At 24.7% G+C, this 26,874-nt stretch overlaps 2 protein-coding genes across 2 annotated transcripts in view; one reads left to right on the top strand and one right to left on the bottom strand.

Moving 5' to 3' along the window:
• Positions 1 to 26,874, top strand: part of LOC122849877 — a 77,605-nt gene that overhangs the window by 1,965 nt on the left and 48,766 nt on the right. The gene's annotated exons all lie outside the window — the stretch shown is intronic.
• On the bottom strand, positions 5 to 25,405 carry LOC122849878. Its single transcript, XM_044148735.1, has 4 exons — positions 25,217 to 25,405; positions 2,198 to 2,730; positions 996 to 2,075; positions 5 to 933 (listed from the first exon to the last, which is right to left on the bottom strand). Exons 1-4 carry the CDS (start codon positions 25,257 to 25,259, stop codon positions 601 to 603), a joined length of 1,989 nt encoding a protein of 662 aa, XP_044004670.1. The 5' UTR covers positions 25,260 to 25,405; the 3' UTR covers positions 5 to 600.

Raw genomic sequence — 26,874 nt, forward strand, 5'->3', positions numbered from 1 at the left:
TGAGTCAATTTAAAAATATATTTATTTTCATTTTTATTTACAAAACAAAGTCGGATAAATTATTACACTTTGATACGGTTCTTAAAAAATATAAAGGTACTTGATGCGTTGATTTAAAAAAAATATATTTTATCATTTAATTATTCGTTAAATATCACTGATAAAATTTAACAAGTTATGCTAATAATAAAACCTTCACCACGTAAAAAAGTAGAAAAGAAAAAACAATAATTATCATCAATTAAAATTTAAATAATAGAAAAATTTTGACGTGAAATTTTTTAAAGAAAAAAAAATAATAATTAGGTACTTAATAGCGCTGTTTGATGATCAAGCACAGTCTCATTGAAAAAAGAAAAATTAGAAAAAAATTAAATTAATATATGACTAGAGAAAAAGACAAATACTTGGATTATTTTTATACCCGTTTTTTTCGTTTTGATATATTATAAAAATCAACACCACTAAAAAACAAAAATTTAAAAATTATTATTCTTTAAATTTGATAGGTAAAATTTAAAATCAAACTTGTTGATTATTTTTTTTTTTTCATTTAAATATAAAATAATGGCAACGAGACAGGTCATGAGATCCATAATTTTACATGGTGCTATTATTATTTGATTGTATTTTTTCTTTCGTCTTTTTCTCCATAGCTTTTTTTAATTTTTTTTCTTTCATTTTTTCTTCCATTTCTTTGAATTTAAGTTCAATATATTTATCAGCTTCTGGACCAGTAAAATCTTCAGGAAATTTTGGCATAATAGGTAGAATAAATTTATATAATCTTTCATTTAAAACGTATAATTGTGTTGTTGATTCACACTTGACATTAAACCACCAATCACATGTCAAAGCAGCTTGACTAAATATCGTACCATTTGGACATAAAAATGATGATTTACCACCATTTAAATCACAATAATGCCATGCCTATTAAATCAAAAAAAATAATTAGAAAAAATCACAATTTAAACTAAAAATTAAATACTTACTTGACATTCTGATTCAGGATCACCAAAAAATCCCTTGTATCTTTGTTTTTTACATTCAAAATTAGTTTTTGGTATTGATGAATAAGCTGGATAATCAACAAATGGTTTACCTCTAGTTGCTCCATATTTAATGGCCATTGTTGGTATAACAAGTGGATTACCAACAACTTTTTCATCAATATTAATATGTTTATTTGGTAGTTCAGGATTTTTTTCACTAACAAATTCTTCTTCATCAATAATATCATGATTATTTGTTAATTTTACATTATTATTTATAATTAATTGTGGTTTTTGTTGTTCATCTTCAATATTATCATGATGATTATCATAATTATCATAAACAGGTTGTTCATTATCACTAATATCTTGAATTGTTGGTGTGTAATATTCAATAACACTTGGATTTTGTGTTTGTAATTTATAAGGTGAATATGGTATTTTAGATTTATCATTATTTTTATATGTAACAGATTTAAAATTTAAATCATCATCAGTATCATCAATTGTTGATTGTAGTAGTGGTTTTGATGTTGCTTGATAACGTGATTCAGTAACAACTTTTGGTCTAATATATTTTTTATTAAAATGATCATTTTTAATATTATTTATTGGTAAATTAAAATCAGCTAATTGAATTTTTTGTTGTTCTGTTTTTTTACCATGTAATAAACCAAGTATTTCAACTAATGTTTTAATACTTGAATCAATATTATCACGATTTAACATTTCTGGTAGTCTATTTGTTAATTGTAAACTTTTTAAAATATTGTCATTTTGTATTATTGGATTACGTTGTTGTTGTTGTTGTTGTTGTACTTGGTGTTGATGATGATGATGATGATGATTAAATTGATGTTGTGGAATGAGACGTTGAGGATGAGAATAAGATAAACTACGTGGTGGTTCAATTTTTACGTATCTTATTGGTTCATAGCCTTCAACTTGATAGTAGTCTTGTGTTTGTTGTTGATGTTGTTTTGTTAGACGTGGTATGTAGTCAATCAGATACTCTGTTTGGGGATTTATCAGCTTTTGTTTGGAGTACTCGTGTTCGTAAATTGGAGGATTTTGAGCAACCTATAACAAATGAAAATAACATTTCAATTATTTATTTTTATTAATTGTATATTTTTTTTTTAATTAAAAAAAAGATTAATTAGTGAAAATTATATATATATTTAAAAGAAAATAATATATACCTGTCCACGTTGTGTTTGTTCCTTGGAGAAATATCTACTGTCTTGAATATTTTGTGTTGTTATATCTGGATAATTTTGTCTTCTATCATACTCACGATAATAGTCATCATAATTATTAATTTTACTTGTGTACTGAACTGGTCTAAAATAATCATTATCATTTCCAATATCCTTGGGATCATATTGTATTGATGGCACAAATCTGTCTTGTTTAATTAATGTCGTTGGTCGTTGTTGTTGTACTTGTTGGCTAACTCGATAATTATTAACTGGTCTTGGTTTAATTAATCTTCTTGTTTGCTTTAACATTTCCGGTTGTGGTAATTGTTCATCTCTTTCATAATTTTGTCCCTGATTATTAACATAATTATTAGCAACAAATGAACTCATGTAAGGAATCAATCTTCTATATCTTCGAACTGTGTTTTTAAATTCTTCAAATTCCAATTCACTTATATCATCATCATCATCGTCATTATTGCTTTCATCAACTGTTGAATTATCCAATGAATTAATTTTTGTCGTCAAAAATACTGAAACAAAAATTAATAAAAAAACTTTTAAACATCAAAAAGAAAATGAATTTTTTTTCTTTTTTTTTTAATTTTGATAATAGAAAAAATAAAAAAGAATATTAAACAATAGGGGTCTCGTTATTAATTCCTCTGGTCGACTTTGATAAAAAAAATAAAAATAAATATAAATATGAAAAGAGAATAATTGCCTGGACTTTTCCGCTTGGACAAAATTAATTTCAGACGAAAAATAGTGGCGAGTTTGACGATGCCTTTGGTTGTTTAAATGCCACGCAAATAAAGGTTTTATCTTTTTTTTTTTTTTAGAATTTCTTTTCTCCAGAATGACAAGACAAGAGTGAATTGAAATATTATTTTTATTTTTAAAAAATATGCATTTTGTGGGCAATGTATTTTTATTTTCGAGACATTAACTTGTTTGAACAAAACATTTTAGAATTTTCCACTTTCACACTCTAAATATTTTTCATCCATGATAACACTGTGTCTCCATTGTCATCAACCTCGACCTGGTCCATAAAAACATTCCATTTAAAAAAAATTAAAACAATATTTTCATGAATATTATATAAACCCATTATACTCATCGATGTAACAATGCCTCTATTATTTTATTTTTCTATTATTTTTTTTCCTCAATTGAATTTTACTTTCTTTTTGCATATACATTTTTTTTATTTATTAAATTATTTTTTTTTTTTTATTATTTTACGTGCATTTTTGTCTCCACGCGTGCGACATCAAAGGATATCGTTTTGTTACGCATACATACGCGCTCAGTAGACCAGAGGTAAAAAATATTGACTATGTATGACCATGCATTGAGTTTATGCGTTTATGGGTGTGGCATATATATACACACACAAAAAGTGAAATATATATGCTAAAAAAAAAATGATAATAATAGTAAAAAAAAAAAAATGCAATTCGATTCTGAAATGAAACGCGACTAGAAAAATCTCCACCTCTCTTGTCACTGGCTTTATTAATCCAGTCAGTGTATGGCAAACACAATAGGTGATTGAAAATGATAATAATCATGATAATAATAAATAAAGTTTGATAAATGCCACGTGCAAATGTGATGATAAACTTGAAATTTACAAAAAACTTCAAAGTGAATTTTATCATTTTTTTAAAAAGGCAGATTACATGAATAAATATTTAATTCGTTTGTTAAATCTTAGTAACGAAGTTTTTCTATTGCTAGTAAATAGGGCAGGTATTTTCTATTAGATTTTTTTTTTTTATTTGTGAAATAATATTCAATAGGATATTTTTTTTCGAAACAATTTGACAGGTAAATTTATATTCCAAACGTTTTAATAAAAAAAATAAAATATATATTTTTAAAATTATTTAATAACAAACGAATTTAATAAATCAAAATTCAATTTGTACAGATTGTGTGTATGTTCACTAATAAACAGTGTTTTTTTTTTTTTTTTAAATTAATGTTCATTTTTATGATTGAGAAAAGAAAAATTGTAACGTAGCAATATACTCAATTAAAATGAAATTGGCTGTTCTGTTTTCGTTGATATAAATTTGAGTAAATGGAAAAAAAAATACAAAAAACAAGCCAAAAAGGGGGATTGATATCAAGCAAAAATATTTGGCAAATTTTTATTTCTATTTTTGTCAATTGTATATTTAAAATTAACAAAACAAAAATGAAAAAAAAAAAAAAAGAAATAGAAATTTTCAATTTTAAATTCAACAATTCGATGAAAAATGTTTTATTCCAACGTCACGACATGTGTCGAGACCCTTTGGCTTGTTTTTCCACACAATAAATTACTTTATCATCGCAATAACTTTTTTTTTTTATTTTTCTCTTTCTATATTTCTGTACTCAATTTGTTTTATTTTTTATTTTTTATATTGCTCAATTGGGAACTTTCTGTCAAAGATTGTCAATGTTTATTTTATTTTTTCAACAAAGTGTATAAATGTTTAAAAAATTGTTGGATGACGCCTGGTGACCAGCAATGTTCCATAAATAAATCGTAAAATACATCGAAGCGTAACCTGTATTTTATTCTGGGTAATACACCAGTACAGAATGCGATTTAATCGGATCGATGGTTTTTAATTGCTTTCTCTATTGATATTGCACCATTAGTGTCCTCTTTATACGAATATGGTTTATTTTATTTTTTCTATTTTTTACATTATTATTATCTAATTTATTTATTTATATTTATCAAAACTACAAAAAATTTATAATTAACCTTTTAATTGCCTCTTGTTTATTTTTAAAACTCGTGATTATTGATTTGTCCATTAAAATAATTTAAAAACAACAAAATTGAATTTAAAAAAAAAAAAAAACAAATGATTATATAATCCTCAATAATTTCATTAATAATATTCATGCATTTGTGGATTAATCCATTTTTTTTAGAGATAAATATAAATTGTTAAATTAAATATTCACGAGTGTGTGAATAATAAAATATTATTTCATTAAAATAGCAAGTTTAAAAATAGAAAAAAAAAAAAATAATAATTGTGTTTAATTTAAAATACAAAAATGAGTATTTTTTTTTTTTTTATAAATCAAAAAGTCTTTTGTAATTTGATTATTTTTGGTTTGGCATTATTCCAAAGAGAAACGTGCGAATCTGCAAAAGTCACCAAAAGCAACCAAGATCCAATCTTTCTTTTCCAAACACATTTTCTAACCATTTTTTTTTTTTTTTTATATATTTTCTTTTCTCTTTAACTTTTTTTCCTCATTTCTAGTCTATTTTCATTTTTTTTTTTTTTTTAACCAGCTACTTTTTTCTTTTCTTAGTTTTCTTTTTATTTTTTCTTTTACTATTGCACTTTCAGGCATATTTTGCCACTTGTCGTTGGCGATTGTACGTATGTCGAATATCAAATACAAAGCGGAACAACTGGCCAAGGTTGTTTCCTTCTTGTACACCAACATGACTCAGTACTTGTTGTGTAATACCTTTTGTACATGAACGTGACCAGGTTATACGATACCCTTACCACCTTTCAATGAGATTCTATATCCTTTACCAAAATCATGATCCCTTTTTTTTTTTTTTTCTTTGATTTTTTTTTTGCTCGTTTTATTATTATATTCCAACCAATCGTTGTGTATATATATTTACAAATCTACTTGTTTTTTTTATATCGTTTTTTATTTGCATTTATTTCTTTATCCGTTTATTTCTTTTATCTTATATTTTTTTTATCGTTTAAAAAACTATTATTAAATTCAAAAAAAAAAAAACGAGGATTAATATTTCAAGAGCTGTATAATTTTATTGCCGTTTTGTTACGATAACGTGTGAAATAATTATTCATGGAATTTGATTGAGCCATTATGGCCTTTCATTTTAACTTTATGAATTAAAAAAGATAATTTTATTTGTTTTTTTTTTTTTAATTTTATCGCGTGCTGAAGTGATTAGAATGCATGCGATGTATCAAAGAATGAAAATCCGTTGTAACATTGATAATTTACCTGTGAAAGAATGAAAAAATATTATGTAAAGTTTAGAATTAATGACAGTACAAGAGGTATGTGTAGAAAATTAGAGAGGAAGGAGGGAATTTGTTGAGTACATTGAGAAATAAATGCACGCTTTCGATGTCCCATTAAAATCGTCACAAGAAAATCGATGAAACTCTTGTATCATCTTGATAATAATCCTTTCAAATTAAAAATAAATTAGTGTCGTTATCTTTGATCAACTGACAGTTATTTTTATTGATTAAAAGTTTAAATTTTTTTCGATAATTAAATATACAAATTGATCTTGAAAAATTATTAAAAATAACAATTTTAAAATTTGCTTTTATCAATTTTTAATTTTACAATATTAATCAAAAAAGAAAAAAAAAAATTTCTCAAGTTTTAATTAATTTATTTAATAATTTTATTTATTTATTCAATTTTTTTTTTTTCAATTTAAATTATTTCTGTATTTAAAACTAGTATTAAAATGTAGAATATTAATTGAAAGTTTATATCAAAGAAAGCTGATCCAAAAAAAAATAAAAATTCTTTAGATAAAATTTTAACGTAATAATAAAAATATATTAGTTCAAGTAGTAAAAATAAAAAATAGTCATAAAAATAAAAATAATGTTTTTTTGTCATTAATTTGATAAAAAAAAAAAAAAAAAATTCATCAATTAGAAAGCAAATTTAGCCGAGTACCTTTATCATTTACTTACTTTTATCTGCAAATAAAAAAATAAAATATTGAAAGAAATCAGTGTCGACAAAAAAATAAATAAAAAAAAAAAAGGTCATACATGCGCGTACCGTGTTCAAGATTTTCCACTTGGTATCACTCATGGGTACTAGCATATATTTGCACATGAAATACAAATAAATAGAATCTCTAGGTTTTTTTTTTTATATTTTTCCCTTTAAAATGAGGTGCTTTCTATTTTGTCGGAAAAACACTTGTCGGAAGTGACTGTGGCGTTAATAATTCATCACAGCGTGACGATACAAAAGTTAAGATGGTCATTCACCAATAAAAATGGACATTATGGTCATGAACACATGTGCAATGCAAAGGTGAATGTGAAAGAAAGTTTTCTTATAAATATATTACAAGGCTTATCTCTCTCACATCAAAATTTATGGTTATTTTAATTTTTCTTAATAAAAATAATCAAGCTTGAATGTCTTATTTACAATTGAATATAAAAATTATTATTTTTCACTATTTTTAATATTTATTAAAATTATTATAATTATAATTTTTTTTATTTATCAATGATTTAAACTGGAAGCTTAATTACTCGATATAATATGTTCCATCATCTTGACTTGCTTTCACAGTTGAACATGTCCCCCTGTCAGTTTAACTCATCAAAATGTACTTAAATATATATATAAATTTTCCCTTTCTACGTTTCTTAAATGGTAAATTAACGAGAATGAAAAAGAGGTCAAAAAGGATATGAATTTCTCAAGTTTCACCAAAGCCCAACTGTGTGGTGGCTTCATTAAATTTTTTATTTTTATTTTCGTTTAAACTTGTCAGACAAGAGATGGGTCAACCAGGTATTAATAACTTGTTTTAAAATAGGAATTTAATTAATTAAATATTTTTTTAATAATATTTTAATCATTGCTTATTGATATTTTAATAATATATTTTTTGAATTTATTATTAATTAATTATTACATAGAATTTTTTCGATTTGCCATATTTTCTAATGACAAGTTTTTTTTTTTTTTATCTAAAAAATAATACTAGTAATTTAATATTTAATATTTTTTAAAATCTTTTAAATTGTTTAATCAATTTGTTTAAATAGTTTGATAATGAAAATTAAAGTTGGATTTTTATCAACAATTTAATGATTCATTGAATTTAAAAAAAAATTTAATTTTTTGTTTTTTAAATTTTCAAGGGGCTTCTTTTATAGTCCATGGGACTTTTTACACATACAACTTTATTATTTTATATACGTAACATTTTCTCAATGTGCATTTATCGTGATTCGATATCATTGAATTCACTTGAAGAGTCTTACTTTATTTTTATTTTTATTTTTTTAGTTAATGTTTTTTTTATTATTTTTTTTCCTTTGAGTATGGTTTTTTTTCTTCTTGATTTTTCAATTTTTCCTTTTAACTTATTTACTATTGTTATATATATATATTTGATGGTTTTGCTCTCAGTGTATATAAAGCATAAGGCGTTGTCGTTGTTAGATGCCAGTACCTCTTGTCCTAGAAACGACGTTTGCAGGCAACAAGCGAACCGTGAGGACAAATGGCATTGGTCCATTTAGAAAATATTTTTATTTTTTTATTTTTTATTTGATAACCCTGCAGACACTTCTTGTGATTTTTTTCTTTGATAATTTTCCACCGTAAATTCCAGTGAGTGCAAAAAAAAAAAACCCGAAAAAATGTTCGTTTATTTTTCTTTTTTTTTCTTCAACAAAATAATTTCCCCAATTGATGGTGATAAAAAAAAAAAACAAAAAAAAAATTGTTTATACAACACAATAAACCAGTTATTGTGTAATAAAAAATTTATATATTTTTTTTTCTCAAATATACTGTATTAATTAATGAATTTTTTAATTTCAAATTAAAAAAAATTTAAATTCATATTATTTTTAAACTTAATAATATATTAATTAGAATTTTTTTATTTAAAATATGCAAAAAGTAATTTTATAAATGTTAAATTTATTATTTTTTATACTTAAAAATTTAATAGTTAAAAAAAAATAATAATAATATATGCATTTATATTGCTAATTATTATTAAATTGTTAAAATAAAATGAAAAGTTTGTCATGAAAATAGAAAAAATAAAAATGTTGACGATGCATCAACTATCCAGTTACAAACTATTTGGTATTTCCTTGGCAAAAGCTTATCCGTCATAATGTTAATTACGTCGACGAAGTGTGCCGCGTACCGTGACACGGTATTCAACATTGAAAAGGGTATACAAAACGAGCTGAAAATGAGCCACGAAGCGAGTCGCGCACACGAATAAGTATATAGTTTGAGGGTAGAAGAAGGTGAGAGGGTGAGAATTGCGCTTTGGGAAAACACCTCTTGGTTTATATACACAGCCAAATACACACCCACACATACTTGAATATTTATATAGCGTTTGTCGTTATGTGGTAGAGTTGTTGGCTTGGCGAAATGACGTCGTTGACGACAATGGCATAAGGGAAACAGTGAAAAATAAGAATGGTAATTTTAGCTAAATTGTAAGAAACCCCCAAAGTCGAAAAAAGAATTATTTATTCTAAATAATTTTTACAATAAATTGAAAAAAGTGTTGCTCATAAAATTAAAGATTCATTTATAAATGTATCATGAAAAACTCAATTGTTATATCATTCTAATTTAATAACAAAAATTAAACAAAAAGTTATATATTAATTTATTTTAAAAGTAAGAAACAGAGAGTATGTATTTTATGATTGTTATTTTGATGGTTGTGTACAAGTTTGATATATTTATTGTACAACAAATACTATCTTCTTACTTGTCTATATAATAATATTCAACACAATGATTCGAGTTTCAAATCCATAGAGACCTTGTCAAGTATTACTGAAAATTTTACTAATTTTAGATAAAGTTTTAACTTTACAGGGGTATAATACACAAGGGTCTTTTATTTATTAAATTTATATTATTAAAAAATTTTAAAATATCAAAAAATATAAATTAATTTATTATAACAATTTAACTTGTTTTATTAATTTTTTATCATTTTTTACAAAAAAATATTTACAAATTTGGAGCATTTTTTAAATAAAATTTCACCTGGGTTTTTTATTTTTCCCCACTGATACAATTATTATTATTACGTAGAACTCTATTCTATAATTAATTAAAAATATAAAAAATTATATAAATAAAAAATTACAAGACTGTATAATTTTTTTTTAGGGAATAAAATTTTAATTTTTTTTACTCAATTTAACTTGTTTTTCAAAAAAAAAAAAAAAAGTTTTTCAAGTTATGTGTGTGTGGGTATTTGAAAATGAAATCTGTCATTTTCATTGATCTTATCAACGTCAAGTGTAAGACCAAAATATATATATATCGAAACGCATCAAAACTAGAAAACAAGTTGGTGGGATTTTCAGTCTTGTATACAAGTTTATTGCGGTATTGGAGTGAGCTAAGGGTAGGAGAATTAAAGGTAGTGAATATTTGTTAAAAGGGGCCAAAACATGTTTCAATGAAAACCACTTTGTATATAGTACGTATAGTTATAAACCCCCTTTGCAACTTTATCGCGAGTTTCGGTCAACACCTCAACCTTTTCACTCTATATATATTCAAACTGTCCATCTCTCTTTCTATTACCATCATCGTTCTCACCCCTTTATTTGTTAACCTGACAAACTATGTATATATTCACACATACACCTTGAATATAATATTCATGTATATATATATTCACAATTGTTAATTTAAACTCAATGTATACAATCTCATACTTGTTATTTCTTTTCTTCTCTCGGCTTTACAAAATACAAACCAACGGTTAACTATCAACTGTCCCAAGCTGCCAATTAATAACATCTGTATTTTCCAGTTTCTGAACCTTACTAATTAACAAACATTGGACATAATCCAAAATTGTTGTGCTTATGTATATTAAATATATATAGTGTTTACATTTTAATGAGATTATAAAATTAAATGCATTTTTTTTTTTTTACTTTACATTTTGGATAATATTAATTAAATTAAAAATTAATGAAAATAATATTATTAAATTATTTTTCTGTTTATTAAATTGTTTAATTATATTTATTTATTTTATACAAGTCATTGTCAATATATCATTTACTTATATTTTTAAATTTAATTTTTTTTTTTTACATAAACTTGTTGGTGTTTGAAAATATTTTGCAATTATCCACATCGTCTGACTTTAAACTCACAACCATCTACGTTTCATATTTCAAAATTCACAATAGTTTTCCTCAAGTTAAAATATAATATATATGTTTTTGTCGCTTTGCACACAAAGCAAGAGTCTAGTCGCACGACAGAGTTTCTCGCTAATTTGGATACTTTTTCTTTCCTTTTAAAAAGTAGAATATTATAATATATAAAATAAAGAGGGATGGTATTATACAAGAAATAAATAAAAAAAAGTATACACCGTTTCCATCAGTGTCGATAACAACATTGTGACTTTTTTTTAACGCCTAGGTAAAAGTTACTGATATATTTTTCCACCTTGTCGAACCTAAGTATTTCACTACACAATATACAATATTTTATTGAAAGTTACCTTTTTTTTTTTTTACTTTCAATTTTTCAACCCTCTATTTCCAATGATTGAAACTCATTTTGTCGTATGATATATATCTCATATTGCGCTCTCTTGATTTTTTTTTTTTTTTTATGTACTTAAAGATTTTTTATTTATTTTCTTCTTCTTATTTTATTTCAACAAGTATTTGAGAGTTGTACAATGAAACGTTCAAAGATTATACTCAAGTAGTAGTTGCTTTCTTTTTTTCATATATATTTTTTTAATATTTGAATTATTTGTATAATTTTTTTAAGTAGATTTTCAAGTAATAAATAATTTTTTAAATATTGATAATTTTAGTTATTTTAATTATGTTGAATTTTTTTTAAATATCTATTTTGTTTAATGTGTATTTTAGTAATTTCAAGTATCTTAAATTTTCATTATTAAAATAAACAATGTGTATAGTTAAACACAATAACCTGTACATAGACACACAGACAGTGATAAATTGTGGATTAAGAAAAATACATTAACAAGTATGTTGACAAGGTGCTGAACATAGCAAAAAGCAGATGAGAAAATTGAGAATAAAAATAAAATAAATAATATATAAAAAAAAAAAAAAGGGTAAAGTTTACCAGGGAATAAAGTGTAACAGGTTGCACAATGTTGTCCTCGAAAATCTGAGCAAACTGGTATTCCCGCACGTGCTGCTACATTTTATATATAGATATCATGGTATCTGAGGAACTTGCCTCATCCTCAGGGAGGATTTCACCTTTTTTCCTTTACCTTGTTCACTAAACCTCCTCTTATCTCTCTGTATCTCTTTCTCACTCTTTATTTCATCATATAACACCATCTCAAATTGTCGCTTCACAGTTTTTTTCTTTTTTTTTTTTCTTTTACTCTACTCTTGGGAAAAATCCAACACTTTTTATTCATTTTTATCATCTTTTTTTTTTTTTTTTCTTTTTTATCTGTCAACTTGATATTATAGAGATAATATTAGACCGGAATTAGTACCCTTAAAAAATTGGACAAATAGAGAAAAAATTTAATCACACAAATGCCAATAAAAACATCTCTTTAATTTTTTTTTTTTTACTTAAATAGTATTGTTGTTAATTTGGTTGTAAAAAACATTAAAAAAAAATTATTTATTTATTATTTCTTTGAAGAATATTTGTCTGAATGTTCTTTTATGTATTTGAGGTTTTTTTTGTTGGATAAAAAATTAGAGTTCGGTTAGCTCTGGGCAGTGGTATAGATCAATATATCATCAGACATTTCGAAAAATGTTTTAAAAATTGTTTTGACGATAAATTTTCTATCCAATATTTTTTACATTAATAAAAAGGAATATTTAACAGTAAAAAATGTTTTTAAAAAATATGTAGATAATTAATTTTTAAATTTAATTCATAAAAACAATCAAAAATAATTATTTTCTTTATTTTTTTTTTCAAATGAATAATATGTTTTTATAATTTGTCTGAATTTTTAAACCTTTTGTCAAAAATGAAAATATATTTTACCTCGTAGAAAAAAAAATAAATAAAAATAATTAAATAAATAAAATGTAGAGATGAAAACTGAATCTTTCACGTGGACGAGCTAGAAAAGTTGATTACTTCTTTCACCAGACTGTCATTATCCTCTTCACACTTTTTATTTTTTTTTAAGATAAACCTCATCTACCCTCTGCATCTCTTTCCACATCCCCTTTGTTCACTAATCTGCATTTAAATTCTTACTTATTCCTTTCATTTCGTCTTTCGTTTTTAAATTTAACCTTTTTTTTTTTTCCTCTTTTATATATTCATATTTTTATTATTTTTCACTCAGTATTTTCTAGATGACTGGATGCTTCATTTTTTTTTATAGTCGATACTTTTGATTTCTTCATTTATATATATATTTATATATTCTTTTCATTGTCCAAGTAATTTATTAATATCTCAAACTTATTGAAATTGAAAAAAAGAAAATTAAAAAAATCTTTGTAAATTAATTTTTCTTCTTTATTTATTTTCTTGACAATTGAATTTATTTATTTATTTATTTTTTTAGTTATTAAATTCTCTGCATACATTTAATCAATGACAAATAATATTTATTTAAATGACAAAATTTTTAAAAGTGTCAAAAACTTTTGTCGCGTGTATACTTGACATTCTCAAAGACTGCTCTCAACTTTGTGGTTGAATTTCGAGTATATAAGTGGCAATTAAACAAGGGGACTTTCATGCAACAGGTTTATCTTGTAATTCACATGGTCCAACTGCCAAAATTCATCTTTACACATAATTAATTTTTCATTTAATTAATCAATACACTTGCAGGAAAAAAAAAAATATTTCAAGCTTAATTTTTATTTAAAAAATCGAGTAAAATTATTAATTACATAATTACATGAATAATTTTGATAATTTTGCAATAAATATATTAGTTCAACCCCTAGAAAAAAATCTCATCAACTATTTTCGATTTTCGTACATTAATATTTTTATTTTCACAAGTTTTAAGGGTCTTTCTTTATTGAATTTATTATTATATTTTTTTTTTTACATCTATTGTTGTTATTATTATTATTTTTTTTATTATTTTGAGACTAATAAAATAGTGCCTGCAGCAAGGGCGTTTCGGCTGCAGAGCCGCAAACCAAGCTAGACGAGTAAAGCCTGCGCCCGGGACGCGCGATCGTAAACTTTAATTGCAAACTCGCAAATACGGTTTTGTGAGTCGTCTCCCGTTTATATCGAAGCACCGGGAGTCGTAACACCACCGAGAATACACAGTCATGTATACACACACATCAAATTCTCTTTTTTTATTTTCCTCTTTACTCATTTACTCACTCACTCACTCTCTTGCTATCTTTTTATGTATCATCTTTCTCTTGTCTGACAATTTTACCCGGTTGCAGTTATGAGCCCAACCTTTTTTTTTTTTTTTTTGTATTTCCCCACTCGACTTTTATCCATCAAATAAAACCCTGATGCAAGGTGGATAAAATCGATATATATTCTTTCCTATATCAAATGACGAATAAAACAAAAAAGCACGTTTGTCTCGTCCACTCATCAATGAGCTTGCTCGTAAATTTATCGCAAGTTCGGATAAACACAAGACAAAAAAAAAAAAGCAACAATAAATAAAATAATACAAATATAAAAATACTACCAATAAAATGTCAAGTAGAAGAGTAAAATAAAAAATAAAATAAATTTGTAATAGAAGCATCGATTTTGAGGATATAAAAATGGTCAATAACATATTACAGTAACTCATCTAAAATAATATAAATATTTTTATTTGTAAATTCAATTTTTTCTAACAATATATTTATATAAAATAAATTTAGTAATATATAATTTGTACAATTTAAAAGTCTGTTAACAAAGTCAGGCAAAATTTACGTGTTAATTGTATATTCTAACACCTGTTAATGGAAATGGCAATGGTGTTGTCAGGTATTTTGTTGCCACGAGGTAAGCAGGGTTGTTTAGTGGTCGAGGTGTGTGTGCAACAGACATCGGTGTCAGACATGTGGCCAGAACGCGCGATGGTCGGATGAGGGTTGGTCTTGATAAAGAGCAGGATGAGATTGGGCTAAAATAGGGTGAGTTAAGGAGGGCAAAGAGGGTTAGCAGTCAGAGAGAGGAAGAGGGAAATTTATAGAGAGGAGAGGTTTGTTAGTTGAGAAGGATATGATAAAGAGAGAAGAGAAAATTGTTGTTAGTTATATTCTGACCTGAGTTTCACCTCCAATGTATATTATTATGTATATATATTTAATACAACAATGAAAAATAAAAAAAGCTGTTTAGTTTTGTGTGGATTATATATTGAAGAAAATAAAACTACAGAGTAAAAAAAAAATAAATTTAGCTAAATTGAGAATGTTTAAAAATGTTCTTCACAGTATTTTACATCTATCGCTTTATAACTATAACCCCCTTAATTTATTTTTATTTTATTTTTCTTTTGTTCAATGCCTCTTGAAGTTGGCTGCGGTTTTTTTTTTTTTTTTTTTTGCTGAACTTTGATACTCTTACACAACCCTTATTCAATGACTTTGTAAACTCTTTAAAATTTCTTCTTAATTTAAAACCACCCTTCGACCATATTTACTTTGTCAAGTATATCATCCCTTCTCTGTATATAAGGTTTGCCTTTTTTTTAAAAAAAAAAATTTTAATAAAGCTTTTGTGTTAATTCAGCTTTATTTTTTTATTGACAATTTTATAATAATTATTATTATCAATTTAAAATAAAAAAAAAAAACTAACTTTTAATTTTGTATTTTTATAAAATTCAAGTATTTAATATTTATCCGGATATACTTATGTTTATATTTATATGGATATATAAATTTGTATGTATGACTGTGTGTATATATCCTTGATGATTTGCCTGCGGTCTATCAATGTCGAAACAACCTCATCTGCCTCGTCTCTCCACTGGCCAGATTAACCTATATCTATATAGACTACAACATTTGATATCCGTTTATTATCTCACTGAGGGCAAAATCATACCCAGACTGATATAACAATCAAGTTATAAAATACACACATGAATCATACAGTGTATGTGTGTGTATTTTGCCCCTTTATGAATACTCTCTCCCTCTTCCCTCATTTATTTATATGCATTTAAATTTCAAACATCTCTTTTTAACCCTTTCCCTCATTATCATCATCACCATCACCACCACATTAACTCAAATATAATATATCTGTGTAAATAAATTTATATGGCTTCCTTTACTCGTGTGGCTTTAAAACTCAACACGGATCGTTGATAACACTCAAAAATTATCTAAAGCATGAATAGTTTTAAAAAAAAAATAAATTATTTTTTAAAATTATTATATGCTAGATTTCTTTTTTTTTTATTTAAATTAATTTTTCGTTTTTCAATCTGGGTTATGAAAAAAAAAATTCAATATATACTGAGGTCTTTAAATTATTTTTATTTTTTTCCAATTCAACTAATCTTTCTTTTCAGTGTTGTAAATTTAATTTAATCTTCTTAAAAATTATATTTTAATATATATTTAAATAATTCAAATAAAAATGTTTTAAATTATTTTTTTAATTTATTTAAATGTTTGTAAGATTAATAGATTAAATTTGATGCAGTTTTTTTTTTTAAATATATTTTATATTTTTTTGAAAAATTTTATTAAATTCATAAATTTTCGTTGGATTTTATTACGTTTTACTTTGATGTCATTTTATAATATGTTTTGAGAATATATATATATTTTCAACTCGTTGATGTGTGTTACCCCCTCAGTCCCTGTTTCTACACATTTATGTCTACAAATGACCTGCTTTATGATATGTGATATCCTTTATCCAGAATATTATTCTCGTTGACTAATACACTTGCACTGTGTTGCTGGCAACAACCCACACACTCATTTTCAATATGAAAATTTTATTTTTTCTCATATTCACATACGCGAAATGTCGTAGTAAAAAAATATCTACATTTTTTTTCTTGAATTAAATTGATAAAGTTTTTTACTCCAATTTGTCATAAAACTGAATGAAAATATTATATTTTTTTTAAAAATTTCTTTGTGGTTATTTGGAGACAAGAGTGTCTCAAATTCTCCGAGTCTTTTTAAACTCATAAAATTAATTTTTACAATATTGTCAGCTATTTAATAATTAACATCACTTTTTAAAACTAAATTAGTTGAAAAAAATTTAGCCATTTAGATTATCTTTTGATTAAAAAAATTTGCAGTTTAAGCAACAAAAGTATTTAATTTTTTTTTTTTTGACATAAAGAAAAAGTGCAGTTTATTTAAAAAAATACTTTTTGACTTTTATGAACGACAATTTTGTTTGTAATAATAATGGAACTTGGGGTAAAAATATCTGTCGTGGAAAATGTATTTCCAAGACAACGTGTCATTTCTCTTTATATCAAGTCATAAATCATATTTTAATTTTTTTTTTCCAGACTAACAAACGAACAAAAAAATTTAAAATATATTGATAAATCACTATGAACCAACTGTCTTATGTTTCTTTTATATAAATAATAATTTTTCGACTAAAAATAACGTGTCAATAATTTAAAATTTCTTTTACAAGTTGATAAAATATTTACTTGTTGTCAAAATAATTCTCAAACGACTGGTATTTACCTCGAAATCGAGTAAAAACTATGAAATTTATATATTTTATTTTTTTACTTTATCTACTTTACTGTCAAAAGCGCATTTCGCGGGATCAAAGAGGATAAAAATGATCGTTCGAAGAACGAGAAAACAATTTCCTCAAACATATACCATTGAAAATGAAATAAAAAAATTATTAAAATATATATTTTTTTTTTAAATCTTTAGCTATCTTTATTAGTCTTTGTTTATGAATCACATAAAATGTGTCTCTATGTCGTCTTTAATTTTGTACAAAGACTCTTGAAACGAAATTATTAAAAAAATAAAAAAAAAAATATTGTAGTGATATAACCGAGTACTCGTGATTGAATCTCGTTAAAGTTCTTTTGAACACACAAAAATTGCGTTGATGAAGTTGAAATATATTTTTTTTTTTATTTACCCTTTTTTTTTTTTTCTGTTTTTTATCATATTTTTTCCGGGCAACACAACGAGTGGATCTTTGATGCTCATTTCGTGCTGTTTGTTTGCATTTTTTAAACAATTTTTTAATATTTTTTTTTGGACACGCTTTGTCTTTGGCAATGTGGCACGCGCTTGAATATGAAGCCATTGTATTTACCTCCAGGTCATTTTAGTCACAGTCTATATATTTTTTTGCTTTTTTTTTTCTACCCCAACCTCATACCATCATTTTTCCATCAATATCACATATTCATTTCTATTTACAAACACCCAAAAAGCCATGGTACACATATCTCTCTTTATATATTGCAAAATTATAAAAAAAAAAAAATAATAAAAAGAGCAATTGAATTTTCATTTCATCTCTTCTAATTCTACTATTTTTTTCAAAATTTCAAACTCAGACTTTTAAATCAGCCTGATGTTATTACTCGCTATATTTTCTTTTTTTTTTTTTTTCTTAAATTAATTTAGTCTCATATTTATTTGTCGAAAATAAATATTTTTTCAAGTATTGAAGTTTATTTTTATTTAAAGAAAAAGTGTTAAACTGAAAGTAATGTAGTTCATGAAAGCGTAGAATTTACACTTGTCACTTTGAAAGAGAAAATAAATACACCCTTACATCTAACTTGGATAATTTTTTTTTTTTCTCTTAAACTTGTATATATACAAAGATGAAAAAAAATGAATAAATTAATTAAATAAAAATATTAATAAATAAAAAAAATATACACCGTAATTGAAATCAAGTTTTCTTGACACTCTAATAATTTCTCAAGTTTCACTAATTTTTTTTTCTATTTCTATCCCTCTCTCAATCGTCATTAAAAAAAGAAAAATTCATTATCAAAAGAAAATAAATAACTATCATAAAAAGCTAAAAATATTAAAATTAAAAAATTTTTAAATATATTTTTAAATTATATTAACAAATTTATAAATTTTAATATATATTTTTTTTATTTTTCTGTTTCAGGTGAGTCATTAAAAAAATTACTAATCAATAATAATTTAATGGAAAAAAAGTGAGTACATATTAATATAAAATAATCATGAAAATATAATTATGATAATTTTCAACTAAACAACAAGTTATTATGTTTATCCCCCCCTCTCATGTCCCGACAAACAATCAGCAAGTACAAAACAATGGTATTTGTAGTTGCAGTTTTCAGTTAAATACTGTGCTTAATCATACTGTTGAAATATTTGAAATTCCAAAAGCATTGTTTCACATACGATTACTGAATTTAGTCTTACCAATTGTTATCAATACATATTTATATTTGTATATATATATAAACAATAATACACAAACGATTTTACACATCCCTTTGTATAAACGTTTTAATTCGAAAATTGTTTATATATCTATTGCGAGGTTGCCCCTCTTTCCTCTCAATTCCTCTTTTAAATTTTACTCAATTTTTTTTTTTTTTTTTTTTGTATATAAGCCCCTTTTAGATCAGCAATATTTACCACCCACTTTTCAAGCCTTCACCCTCGAGCTAATCGGCCGTTCATCCGTTCATACCTAATTAGTGATCGTCGGTGCGCGTAATTTGGTTTATGCATTGCACGTGCGAATTTAACAAATGCAGAAACGATTATATCAAACGTATTAATACACCCACCATATTATTATAACCAATAATTATTCTATTGTTATTTTTATTAATCAATTTTTATTATTAATACTTTTTTTTTTTTTTTTTTTAATATGATGTTGTCATTTTGTCTTGAGATTATAATTCATTTCCTCTGTTAGATAATTTGTTGGGTAATTATCGAGTGTCGACAATTTCAATATAATTAAATTAAATTTGAAATATTGCTAAGTGCATTTTAGACAGGATATTTATTTTTAGTATTTTTGTTTATGAATTGTTAATTGTTTTATTTAGAAATTAATATTTTTTTCTGGATTTTTTTTTTATTTATAATTTTGTCAAGAGATATTAAATTATATTGATTTTTATTTATATATTATTTTAGAGTAAATTGAGAAATTTTATTGCGTTGTTTATTGGTAAATGCAGAAAATAAAATACCGGATTTTTTAAATTTAATTTTGAAGTAAATGATTGACGCATTTTTCTTGATACTGTTTTTTGACATTTTGATTGTTGGATAATTATTTATTGCTGAAATATGTTGTATCATATTAAATAAAAATAAATAAATAAATAAAAAGACGTATGAACTAATGTAAAATGTCGAACACGCTCGGTATAACTTTGCGGTTCATGCATCAGGTGATCCCTTCGCAATAGCACTCGGCCAGTCGTATCAAATATTTAAAAAAAAAAAATATATTAACATCTCCAGGATGTTATGGATTTACATGTGCAACTTTTAATAATTAATAAAATATAATTTCATATAGATTTTAATTTTCTAGCTTGTTTTTAAATGCAGGTTCAATTTTTAACTTGATTTTCTAAAATAAAATAATCTCAATTGAATAAACTGGTTTGAAAAAAATAAAAAAAAATATATCAACAAATTGTCAAACAATTAGGTCAATTTGTCTGGATTTTTCTCAATTATTTATTCCATTTTTAGAATGAGATAAGTCATGTCTAGTCTGAAAATGAATTATCAACTTTAATTAGTCATATTTAATAATTGCCATTTATGTGATTGTAAACCGCCAAACAATTAAAGTATTAAATTTAAAATTATAAATAATTAAAAAAAGAAAAATAATTTTCCCAAAATTTCACGATTTAAATTAAATTTCCAAACAATTTTTATAAATAATTTTATCTGATTTCTTAATTTCCATTTAAATTGAAAAAAAATTTATAATTTAAATATAAAAATATTCTCCAAATAACAAAATATATATTTTCTAATAATGAAAATAAAAAAAAAAAAAGAAAAGCTCATTTTCGAGATGTGAAATTGAGTATAGTATGAGAATGTCCCATGTGGGTATCTCCCAGCACGGTGTAGCGTGTCCCGCATGAAATACTGAATGATTACGAGAATAGTTTGTGGCGAGTGAGGTTAATTTGAGAATGAAAAAAATGTAGAAAGGTAAATTGTTAAGTAGAAAAATGTAGATAAACAAAATATGCTTCTAGAAAGCTTTAAAGCCACACAGAGCTTTTAGATCTTCTATGTGAAAAGGTGATCGGAGAATAATACACCGAGATATGTTATTATATATCAAATTCAAACCACACATATACACGCACTTGGCTTTTCCAATGCAATATTATTACCATCAACTAATTCACCTTCACTTCATCATCTCATCATTCTCATATGCTCCAGCACTCCTCCTTTTCCTCCTCTATCTTCTATGTGCACATGCATTATATCGTCAAACATATAATTTACTCCACACTCGGACTGTCACTAGCAAGTAGTATCTTCTATCTTATTATAATTATAATTATTTTTATTATTTTTTATTTTTATCATATCTTTAGTTATAATAACAAACATCTTTCATTTAATTTTCTACTTGACAACTCAAATGCAACGCAACCGCACGTGCTACTAGAATTTCTCTTGTCTTGAAATTTCAAATTAATATATTTTATTTTATAATTTACACACAATTACTAATTTTTTTATTGAAAAATTTAAGTAAAAAAAAAAAACATGCTAGTGTTTATTATTAATTTAACCTTTAAATAAATTCAAGTGGGATTGGTTTTTTTATTTTTATTTCTAAATATCAAATTAATGATGTTCAAAATCAAGATAGAAAATTTAATTTATTTACCATAGAATAAATATTAATCTCATTGTAGAAAGCTAAATAAGGTTACAATATAATTATAATTGTTATACGCATAAGGAGAATAATAATTATTCTTTTATGATTCGCATCATTTATTTTTATTCCCATTTCAATTTCTACAACTTTTTTTTTTTTTTTTTATGTAATTGTAACATTTGTTTCAATCGCTTTACTTTTTATGATAGTAGTTTTTTTTTTTCCTGCCATATAACTAGCTAAAAAAAAAAGCCACTTTAACTGTACCTTAATTACGATATAATTTACATGACTAACAACATGGTAATTACAATCAGTGCCTATATGATTGAGCCATTAGTCTGCATTGTATATTACAAAAAAGTATTATGAAATTTTAATTACAAACAAGTCAAATTTTTTCAAAAATATAAAATATAAAATTTAAATTAAACAATTAATAATTAACTAACATAAAAAAAATATAATCCAGTATAATATAAAATTCCTATTATTATTATTTTAAATTTCAATAATATATTTAGTATGAAAAAAAAAAATGAAAAAAATCATCATCAAAAATTTATTTTATACAAAATATAAAATGAAAAAAATAAACTTCCATCATCTCGAACGAATAATAAAAGTAATAATAAACAATAATAATATGCATATGTGTAAAAATAAAAAAAAAAGGAGTGTGGTAAAGAGGGCGGGAGGGAGGAAGAGAGGCCATCCCAGGATAATACAATTTACCCGTGCAATGCGCGTCGGATGTACATAAATTTTATGGTGATCAAATGTGAATATGTGTGTATATATTCAACCAGTTGATGCATATATATATTGCCAACAAAATATATATAAAATACAAATACAAAAATAATATATATGTTTGTACACATACAACAAAGTTTGTGATGCTATAGTCGTGGTTGGATGATGCCGTGTACATTGAGTATTGCGGGGGTTGCTTGCAAAACTAGCATTGCAAAACTGCGTTGAGGTATATATTGTTGGTAGTGAAAATGAAGAGTGGAAAAGGGAATTGATAGAGACAAAGATAGAAATAGAAGAGGGAAAAATAAAGTTAGGGTGAAAAGAGGGATGAGATCGCACAGTGGTTGTGAACGTGGTTAGAATAGAGCAAATCATCTGTCTGTGTATTATATATACATCTGTGATTCTTTTTTTTTTTTTTTTTTTTAATACATGCTTTTTTTTATATACATGCATTTCCTGTTTACCCCTTAAACTAAAGAGTCAACCTATACATCAATATTTTACGTCATCCTGATGCTGCTTCACGTCAACTTTTTTATGTTTGATCGACTCTAATTTCAACTTTCAATCTTAACTTGTCTAAATTTATATTAATTTTTTTTTTTTTTTCAATTATTCGGTTACAATGTCCAATGTAAAAAAATATTTACTGCAATTTTAATTATCAATACAATTGAAATATACATACATGAATTTTAATTGAAAATATTTGAAATTTTTTAAATTACACGTTCAGAAATATCTGACCACTACACTCAATTGTTTGACGATTATTTTTTTTGCTAATTATTAATTTATATTATTTTAAATTTTGCTCTTATTCAGTTAACAGTGTGAAAAAAATAAAAATAAAAATATGTGTGTGTGTGGCATAAAAGGCTGCTTAGATGGTTGGCTAGATCTCTAACGAGAAACGTGGGTGTTTTGTTGGTTTGTTCATTCGTTTTAACATATATATAAAATACATTTACACATACAATGAATAAATATATATATGTATGAGCTTTTTTGGACGTCAGTATAAAAGTTGACGTCAGCAGCTGCGTTTTCCGCGTTGTTGAAAATCGTATAAGTGAGCTACTGCCCTCCATGTGTGGTGCAACGTTTTATGTCCTTACAAGAGACTCGTTTCTCGCTTGAATTTCACGTACACAAAGAATTGCTGCTAGACGGTTTGAGGGTTGGGATATATTTCAAGAAACTTAATGGCCAGGCATGGACGTGCTGTTTGCAATCCAAAAAAAAAAAAAATAAATAATATAAAAAATACCAAGACGAAACGACGAGTTATATACTGTTAGGTGAAAAGTACGAAAAATAAAAAAAAAAAAAGGGTTTAGTGAGAAAGTGAAAATGGAAAATTTTTTAGAACCTCGTAAAATTTTTTTTTATTCTTATAATTTGAAATATAAAAAAAAAAAAAATAAAATTACATTCTCATTTTATTTTTTGATTTGAAAATTATAAAAATATGAATTTTATTTTTTATTTTTTTATTTGAGATTAGATAATAGAACTGGTCTTCCATGAACATCACGCGCTATATTTTCATCATATTATGCAAATAAATGCTTGATTTCCCCGTGGTGTTCATTTTCCCTGAGAACAACTGTATATTTTGTTTTTCGTGCGTGGGTCAGCTCTTGAGATAATCCACTGATAAGAGAAATAAAATTCCAAAAAATAAAAAATTAATCTAATAATAAACATAGATTGTTCTTTTTTATTTTTAGTCAACTAGCCACAGTCTTTGAATTAATTACGCCTTAAAAAAAAAACATTAATAAAAAAAAAAAAAACAATGATTTTATCATTGTGAAAATGATTCCTGACAGTCATCAAGCAAATTATCATTTTTTATTTTTAATAGACAACCTGGATCATAAATTCCATTGGCTCTTTCTTTATTCCCTATTTTTTTTTTTTTTACAAATTTTCCATGCTGTTTTCCAAACCCACAACGTTAAAAAAAAATCCACGAGCCTAAAAAATCAATACATCTTGACTATTTATGGTTGAAAAAATTATAAAAATAACTCTTTTTAAAACAACTGACAGTTAATATTCATTAAACACAAATGTTCATTAAAAAATTGTGCGTGAGTGATCTAGTTGAATTAATAAAAAAAAAAAAAAAAAAAATTACAATTAAACTCGTCTGTCTACCAGCCACTCTTGAATCCATCAACATCATCAGAAATAATTAATCTATTTATCCATTGAAATATAGTATTTTTCCTGCAATCTCTCGTAAAATCATCATATTTATTTTTCGCTATTGAATTAATACACCATTTCATAAATTTACAAGTGTATACCTTTGATGGATTTATAAAAAAATAATATTATACACATATATATAATTTTGCATGGCAGCTTTACTTTATACTTGTAATGAAAAATAATTATATATCTCTCATGACCCAGGATTATCATTGTCGAGGGATTAAATTGTATTTGTATGGACATGTGTAATTCCGTCATCATCATGAACCGCAATTCACTCATATTCTTTTCGCATATTATCACTTGAATAGTATTTTCAAATAAATCAATATTCCATTTAAATTTACAATCACATAATGCATTAATATATTTATATAAAAAATAAAAATATTTACTTACTCAAAGTTATGAAAAAAAATAGATAAATTTTAGCTTCCACCATGATTCACATAAAGAAAATTAACACTAATTTTTTCTTTAACAAAATAATGATTTTTAAATTTATAAATAATTATTTTTAAACACTGCAACTCGTGTCAAGTCCACGCGGAAACTGAATCCCCGTCACAGTATCAACCTGGCCTTAGTATTCTCAAGTAAACTGGGCCTCTTTCTTTTGCATGTATATGTGTACACAAACATCATAATATATATCAGTAAAAACATTCTAAAAGTGGTGGTAAATTGTGGCAAACGAAAGGACGTTCGAGGCCCACTTATGCCATTTTTTTTTATATTGCCATATAGTATATGATAATGTAACCCACAACTGCACACACATGCACTTGATGATGACGTTTACTACATTGAAAATTAATAAAATATATATACGTGTTACGCTTTAAAAATTCTCAACTTGATAAATTATTATATTTTTATATTGTTATGCATATTGTCCTTCTTTTAAATTAATTATTTATAAAAATAATATTTTACATTTTATCTTACGTATAGTACAATCGAAAAACAATCGATGCATATCGCATTGTAATAATTTTTTTTATATACATTTTTTTTTTATCAAGGATCAATGATTTTTTTAAAAATATTTACTTCCTCAATCGCCACACAATGTATTTATGTGTCACATTACAATGTGTAATAATTTTTATTTTTTTCATGCTGAGAATTTTTATTGATCGAAAATATTTTTTGTTCAATTGTATTTTTGATTTTATGATCATTCAGTATAATCGATTTTTTGTTAAATACGTGTCGTCGATAATATGATTAGTTTTGGCTGGATAACAATGGAAAAAATGAATAAATAATGAGGTTATTGCCACACACACTTGTCGGAGGTGAAACGCTAAACAAACTCTCTTCATTTTTTTTATATCGCGGTCTTTTATTATATTGTTTTCATGCATGACCCTTTTGTTGTATTTATTAAAAATTTAACAAAGTGTTAAAACACGTTTTGTAATTAATACAAATTTTTTTTTTATTATTATTAATGTTGATTTACACGTGAGAAAGCTAGCACCATACGACATTTTTGTCTTCATGCGAAAATCAAGTTTCACCAGGGACCTTGCTATTAAAAGAAAAAAAATTTATTTAATAAAAATATAATTGTAATGAAGAAAGAATTTTAATAACCTTGATGAGTTCGATATATTATTTTTTTAATTCAAGATTTCATTAATTAGATAAGATTATAATTTTTCTTCAATTGTTTTATGTGTGAAAAATACAATTTGACGGTTGTTTTTAATTATTTGAAAATTTTTTTATCATCTTATTTTTATGATTTCTATTTTTCTATTATTCTACTTTCTTCATGTTATTTGAATAAATTGATATTATATGTATGGAATCTTGACAATTTTATATTTCCTTTTTAATATGTATATTTATTTTTTTTTTTTTCATTACTTTTGTGCGTTACGCAAAATAGAAACTTGAATTTCATTTAAATTAAATCGCAGAATACTTTTGTAGTTTTTTTTTTAAATTCATTTTTAATATTGTGGTTTTTAATATTGCCCATTGTTTTAAATAATTCACGGTAGATGAGCTGAATAAAAAAAAAATTATTATTCGACTTTAACGCT

Source organism: Aphidius gifuensis, linkage group LG2, assembly GCF_014905175.1.
Source record: "Aphidius gifuensis isolate YNYX2018 linkage group LG2, ASM1490517v1, whole genome shotgun sequence".
Classification (NCBI taxonomy): Eukaryota; Metazoa; Arthropoda; class Insecta; order Hymenoptera; family Braconidae; genus Aphidius; species Aphidius gifuensis.